Source organism: Octodon degus, unplaced genomic scaffold (genome assembly GCF_000260255.1).
Source record: "Octodon degus isolate 3935 unplaced genomic scaffold, OctDeg1.0 scaffold00054, whole genome shotgun sequence".
NCBI classification, from domain to species: domain Eukaryota; kingdom Metazoa; phylum Chordata; class Mammalia; order Rodentia; family Octodontidae; genus Octodon; species Octodon degus.
In genome coordinates this window covers 4,815,965-4,823,076 of record NW_004524630.1, presented here as the reverse complement: position 1 = coordinate 4,823,076, position 7,112 = coordinate 4,815,965, and the positions used below count along the sequence as shown (strand labels likewise).

At 48.1% G+C, this 7,112-nt stretch overlaps 1 protein-coding gene across 1 annotated transcript in view; it reads left to right on the top strand.

The window, feature by feature from the left end:
• The window catches only part of Rgs20 (regulator of G protein signaling 20), an 84,278-nt gene extending 78,914 nt beyond the window's left edge, over positions 1-5,364 (top strand). Inside the window, exons 5-6 of the mRNA XM_012515230.1 lie at positions 3,311-3,545; positions 5,176-5,364. Coding sequence (XP_012370684.1) covers positions 3,311-3,545; positions 5,176-5,364 — 424 coding nt within the window. The remainder of the gene's footprint in view (positions 1-3,310; positions 3,546-5,175) is intronic.
• Positions 5,365-7,112: the final 1,748 nt, after the last annotated feature.

Here is a 7,112-nt window from a genome sequence, read left to right as displayed (position 1 = left end):
TTGTACAGCAATTAACCACTAGGAAGAATGTATGCAATGTGTTAATTATTGAAACTATCCTACCAATTTGATTTGAAACTGTCTCATTGCTATTTCTCAATAAAATTATGAAAAAAAATTAAAAAAAATAAAAACACTTTACAGATAGAATCAGTACTAAAATATTAAAGGATTTTGTGCACTACTAAGTTATAACAACTTAAGTAAAACTAATGAAAATAGTAAAAACCAAAAATCGCTAAATTTTCAAATCTGTGACCATAACAAAATATTTCCACATTCTTCTCTCAGTTATAGGTGTTACTAAAAGATAGAAATTTTAAACCAGGCCTGGATTGGGGATATAGCTCAGCAGCACAGTGCCTGACTGGCAGGCATGAGGCTGTGAGTTCCATTCCCGGTACCAAATAAAAGTGGACAGTGTATCATTGGTTAAAACAGGCCTGGTGCTGCATACCTGTGATCCCAGCATTGGGGAGGCTGAGGCAGGAAATTGGGAGCTGAAGACAGTCTTTGGCTACATAGCCAGACCTGTGTCCAAAAAAAAAAGAAAAATCAGGCAAGGTGTGTAGAAACCTACACCCAGTCATTTGAAAGGACCTATTCTTCTCAAGCATACATAAAATATTTATAATAACTAAGCATTACCTCTTAAAGTATCTCAATATATTTTTAGGATCATTATTAAACACTATTTATTTATTTATTTTGTGTGTGTGTGTGGCCAGCTCAGCCCACCAGGGGGCGGGGCTGGCTGGCATGTGGTGCTGGGGGATTGAACCGCGGTCCCTTTGCTTTGCTAAGCTTGTTCTAAGTAGGTGCTTTAGACCACTGAGCCATCTCACCAGCCCCATGTTTAATGTTTTTAAAATCACTTCCATGTAGCTCCTCAAGGAGCAAATCATAAAGTTAAAAAAAAAAAAACCTTACACGGGAGTGGCAGCGCACACCTGTCATCCCGGCACTCAGGAGGCTGAGGCAAGAGGATCGCCATGAGTTTGAGACCAGCTTGGATTACATAGTGAGTTCAAAGCCAGTTTGAACTACACAGCAAGACTCTGTTTCGGGAGGAAAAAAAAGAAAAAACGCAACCAGTTTATAATTGATCTGCATGAATGTACTGGGTATCAACCTGAAGATGTAGGAATGCAGGAGGCAGGGAAAATACAGAATCTTCGGTGTCAGTAAGAAAAGGCACCCACAGCTGACCACCACTGAGTTGAGGGCGCCCTTCATGAGCATGAAGAAGCTGTTACTGTGTGAACACAGAAACAAAGTAACAAGCAGATAAAAGGAAGCCAAGGCAGAGCTGATTCTCTAAAAAGACTTACGAAATAGATTACCTTCTGCTAGGTCCAAAAACTGAGAAAAGCTTAATGAAACACAATTAGAAATGGAAATGGAAATGAAAATTTCATTAGTCAAAATGGAAATAGCCTTCCAAGAGCTGGGGTTACAGGCGCACGCCACCACACCCAGTCTCAATTGCTGTCTAAGTAACAAGCAGATAAAAGGAAGCCAAGGCAGAGCTGATTCTCTAAAAAGACTTACGAAATAGATTACCTTCTGCTAGGTCCAAAAACTGAGAAAAGCTTAATGAAACACAATTAGAAATTGAAATGGAAATTAAAATTTCATCAGTCAAAATGGAAATAGAAACTTAGGATGGACAATAAGATTAGGAACAAGTTATTATCAAAAATGGATCAGTTAGACGCCCGGAGCAATTCCTAAGTAGCTTAAAAAGGTCCTCTACCGGCACAAAGAAGCAATGGATCTGCAGAGTTTTAGAATTAAATCAGCCCCGCGGTGAATAAGCTGCTAGGTTCGCTGGCTAAGGCTGCCCTCACACAGCACCCAAGCCTGCGCAGCTTGCATGAGAGGAAATCTGTTTTCAGTCCTGGGGCTCAGGGTCCCAAGTCAAAGAGAGAACCCATTCTTCATGGGTACAAACATGCATGGATGAAAACTGGGGAAAAATGGAGGAACATACGAAAGACCACTATGAAGCCGACTTTTCTATCTCTATAATTTTTCACTTATGTATTTGGTACAGGGTCTCACTAACCAGATCGGACTCATAGTGATCCTCCTGTTTTCAGCCTCCCCAGAACTGGGATTACAGGCGTGTGGCACCAGGCCCATTTTCGGTGGCTAGCTTGGCATTCCTGGGGTTCCAGGGCCAGCACAGCATGTGGTACCAGGGATCAGACTTGAGTCCTGCACTTGCCAGACAGGTGTTTCAACCACCAAGCTACCTCCCCAGCCCTCAATATAATTTAAATAGAAGTAAAATATAACCTCAAAATAATAAGCCGAAACAAGTCCAGGGTAAAAGGCCACAGGGGAAGGTGACATATGCCACTGGTGACCGAACTTCCGCAAATGCTGCTTTCCCAAGAATTCATTTTGCTGTCACCCATCATAGAAAACCACTCTGCTCCCATCCACAAGCTGTATTTATTTTACATGTTTTTCTCAGTTTTTTTTTTTTGGGGGGGGGCTCTTTTTGAGGCAGGATCTCGCTATGTAGCTCAGGCTGGCCTTCAGCTTTCTTTGTAGCTGAGGCTGGCCTCAAACTCACAACGATCCCCCTGCCTCAGCCTCCTGAGTGCTGGGATGACAGGCATGTGCCACTACTCCTGGCTTAAATATTATATATTTTTTTATAAAAAGTTTAAATGCCCCTTGCTATCTTGGAGGTTTAGTATTGTCTTGGCTCTGTCATCAATGTATTTATTTTATTTTATTTTTTAGGGAAGGGTTTACAGGGTGTTCAGGGTCTCACTAGTAGACCAGACTCGTAGTGATCCTACTATGAGGAAAGCTCAATGAAACACAATGAGAAATGGAAATGGAAATGAAAATTTCATTAGTCAAAATGGAAATAGCCTTCCAAGAGCTGGGGTTACAGGCGCACGCCACCACACCCAGTCTCAATTGCTGTCTCAGTGCCCACCCCCCCCCCCCCCCCCCGCGCCTGCTTGCAGGAGCTTTAATCCGCTGAGCTATTTGGCTGGTCCTTGTCGTAAATAATCAAGGGATCTAAGATGTATGATTTTGTTTCCTTTTCTAATTTAAAAACATCGCCAGATCTTAGATGTGAATGAGTATACCAGAGCAGTTTTTCCAGCAACTTTGTGGGCATTTGGCCACAAATCCACCAAACAATTCACCAAAGGCTTAAGGAAGGGGCAGCAGGCCTGGCCTTGCCTGAAAGGTTTTCAAGGCCAGAGAGGGTGTGATAACGTCCCTAGTGGACTCTGCTGCACGACCAGTAAGGCCCTCTCGCCCCTTCTTTCTCTCCTAGCCCAGCCCCCACTCTGGAGGAGGTCAGCGCTTGGGCACAGTCTTTCGACAGCCTGATGGCCACACCTGCGGGAAGAAACGCTTTCCGGGAATTCCTGCGCACAGAGTTCAGTGAGGAAAATATGCTCTTCTGGATGGCCTGTGAGGAACTCAAGAAGGAGGCTAATAAAAACGTCATTGAAGAGAAAGCAAGGATCATATATGAAGACTACATTTCTATTCTTTCTCCGAAAGAGGTTTGTGCCCTAAGGCTCTCCTCCCTGGACTGTCAGTAGAACTTGTCCCGTCTGTGCGCATTGTGTCCACCTGTGTGGTCTTGAGCTGGGGGGCCCTCCACCATGCCCACGGGAAGTTGTGCAGCCAGGCTGCCACCAGGGACTCAGGGGGGCCATCTGTGGAGCTGGGGGGGGGCTCTAAGCCAAGACGTAGAGGTAAGTAGGGTAGGGCAGGGCACAGAAGGGACATCAGGATAGCTGGAGCTCCTCCTCCAGTGCCAGAAAGGTCAGGCCCACTTTTCAGTGGGACAGTGAGGCAGGGCTGAGAACTGGCAGATGGGACTGACCCCAGGGCCTGGCAGGGCCTGAGCTGGGTCTTGCGGCACCCACTGTCCTGTGTAAGGCCCGTGACTGAAACGTAGGCAGAGCCCCGAGTCTCTTGGATGTCTTGGGCTTGTGGCCACCCCGGCAGGCAGCAGGGGCCTTCTGGAGGGTGAGGGACGGTGTGGCTGCAGACAGCTCGCTGGCGTCCAGGCTTGAGTAGATGCTTGGCTCGTTGTCTTTGTGGCTTGGTGTTCGCACCATGGGCTACACCAGCTAAGCATGGTCCTGGTTTTATATTAATAATGCACAGTGCATGGTTTTGGGACTGTCGCAAAGAGAAGCTGTGGTGTTCCCCGTCACAGCTTTGACCTGGCTTCTTGGCTGGTGTCCTGCAGGCAAGACTGAGCCTGGAGTCTGCCACAGTTGATGAGACAGTCTGATAGGGATACCAAAACATCGGAGGGAAACTGTGTCCAGCACACAGGGTAGGTCAGGGTCTTCAAGTACGTGTGTGTGTGCGTGTGTGTGTGTGTGTGGCCAGCTCAGCCCACCAGGGGGCGAGGCTGGCTGGCATGTGGTGCTGGGGGATTGAACCGTGGTCCCAGTGCTTTGCTAAGCTTGTTCTAAGTAGGTGCTTTAGACCACTGAGCCATCTCACCAGCCCTTCAAGTACGTTTTTATTAAACCCTCAGCAAAGATCTAGAGACCACCACTACCATCATCTCATTTCATCTCATTAGTAGGAATCATATTTAACTTGATTATGGATACGACAACTGAGATTTAAATACAGGTATCACTGGCGCTTAGGTCCTGAGATTTCTACATGGATTCCACAGGCGTATCCAACCCTCTGTGGTGGGTGCTGGTTCCCAGAACCCTGCTGCCGTTGTCTAGCTGGGGAAAGGCCTGTGGCATCTCGGTGTTAGCCCTTACGTTGCTAGGAAATGAGCAGAGGCTGTGTGTGTACTCTTTAAGGAACCAAAAGAATGCTGTGGTTTCCTAGGACAGTGTGCTCCGCCCCCCCCCCCCACCAGACTATGAACTTGAGAAACTCGTAAGACTCACAGGTGTGGCCCTCCCCCCCACTCACTGTCCAAATCCCTGGGGTTGGGGTCCAGCTGCTTCCTAGGCCCCTCAGGACACAGGGCTCTGAAGCTGGGCACTTTGTCCATTACATCTTTCATTTCTTCTTTGGCTATTTGGCCTTTTGGACCTTGTTGGGTTTGGGGTTTTGAAAAATGAACCTAAGCTACGGGAAGTAGGGAAGTAGCGGTGGGCATCCAGAGTGGCGTCCAGTGCAGCTCTTCTGTGCTTCTGCCAACAGGTGAGCTTGGACTCACGAGTAAGGGACACCATCAACAGCAACATGGGTGAGCCGTCTGCGCACACGTTCGATGATGCCCAGCTGCAGATCTACACCCTCATGCACAGAGACTCGTACCCCCGGTTCATGAGCTCCACCGTCTACAAGGACTTGCTTCAGTCCTTAACTGAGAAAGCAGCTGAGGCGTAGCAGGCTCCAAGCGTATTTATTATGAAGAAAACGCTAAGAGAACTACAGGACTACACCTAGCACAGGGGATGTAGAGGTAGTGACAACTTCTGGGGGGCTACTTTAATAACACACGCTTCCTTTGTGCAACATAAGGCCATATGTTCAGTGTAAACTGCAGCCAGCTTTAGTGATACCTCTGAGGGAAACTGGGATTTGGCTGCTTAAGAGATGGTCGCGGGGCTGGGTGTGGTGGCGCACCTGTAACCCCAGCACTTGGAAGGCTGAGGCAGGAGGATCATGGGGAGTCCGATACCAGCCTGGGCTGCAAAGTGAACTCAAGGACAGCCTGAGCTGCATAGTGAGACTGTCTCAAAAAGACAAAAGAAAGCAAATATTTACGTTTACAGGGCCAGAAGTACCTCCTGCTGGCCAAGGGTGCGCTGGAGCGCCCCCCTTCCCAGCAGGTGCGTCCATCCACAGGAACAGGCCGGGCCGCTCTTGCATGAGCCCAGCCACCGCTCATCCCCAGAGGACAACGTCCAGGTGCTCCTCAGCGGCCTTCTCATCCCTCCAGGCCCGGCCTGAGTACTTCACTTACCGTCGCCTTGACAAGACCGAAATTCACGCTTTAGACGCATGACCACGACTTGCACAAACAGTAATCCACTTTGTCCTAGCGTATGTGTGTGTGTCCACAGATATGTATGTGCACACCCACACCTGTAATGTGCTCTCATGTGCGTGGGTCTCGGATGTTTGGTAAGAGAAGCAGGACTCAAAAAATTCTTTGATTGAAAAGAGTTAACTTATTTTATGATCAGAATTTTTACGTCTCCTACCTTGGTCACAGTAAGAACAAACTTTCTCCATTCCTATTATTGAAATATGGGCATTTTCACTCCAAAAAATAAAGCACAAGAGTCTTATCTCCATTTCAATTTTTCCATATGTAAATATTTGAGAAACACCAGTGAGTAGGGACGCGTGTGCGGTGTCTTAGCTCACATCAGTGTTCTCAGATGCCGCTGCTTCCAGCACAGGCAAAGGGAATAACTTGACAGCTTAAGAGCGAAAATAGCTCGGCATAAAGAAACCACCCGGATTAAACCTCTGCATACAATTCAAGGAAGGGAGGCCAGGCCACCTCTGCATACAATTCAAGGAAGGGAGGCCAGGCCGCCTCAGGAGGAGGTCAGACCTTAGTGTTTCAGACACTGCTCTCTGCTCCCCAGGACAGACCAGGACAGACCCAGGCTTTTGGTCTGAGCTGCACCCCTTGATTTTGAACTAAGTTACTACCCAGACTGGGCTGACACCTGTGACTTTTCTGCCTCAGCCTCCCAAATCGCTGGGATTTGGCTGGGTGCCATCAGCCGTCTCGAGCATCTCCCTGGGCCCTTCCAGTGTGACCCAAGCTCTGCTACTGCTCAACTCCAACATGAAACCTTTGCCCAGCTCCCTCATTCGTGGTAAGCCATCTATCTGCTCTACATGCAGCCTGCCCAGCTCCAACCCCAGTACCTCCTGGGTACCCGCACATGCGGATCGATCCGCATCTGCTCACTTCCATCAGCCTGCTCCCAGCAGTGTGTCTTCCTTTCTCTCCAAGATTTCAGCCTCCCATGTGGGTTGGTGATTCCATTAATGGTTGTGTAATTAAGACACTGATGAGTCCAATGCAGTGCAGTGGCTGAAACACAGGGATGAAGAGAGGAGGGGAGACTGCCGGGCAGTGGAGGCGTTTTGGTGGTGGGACACAAAGCGAA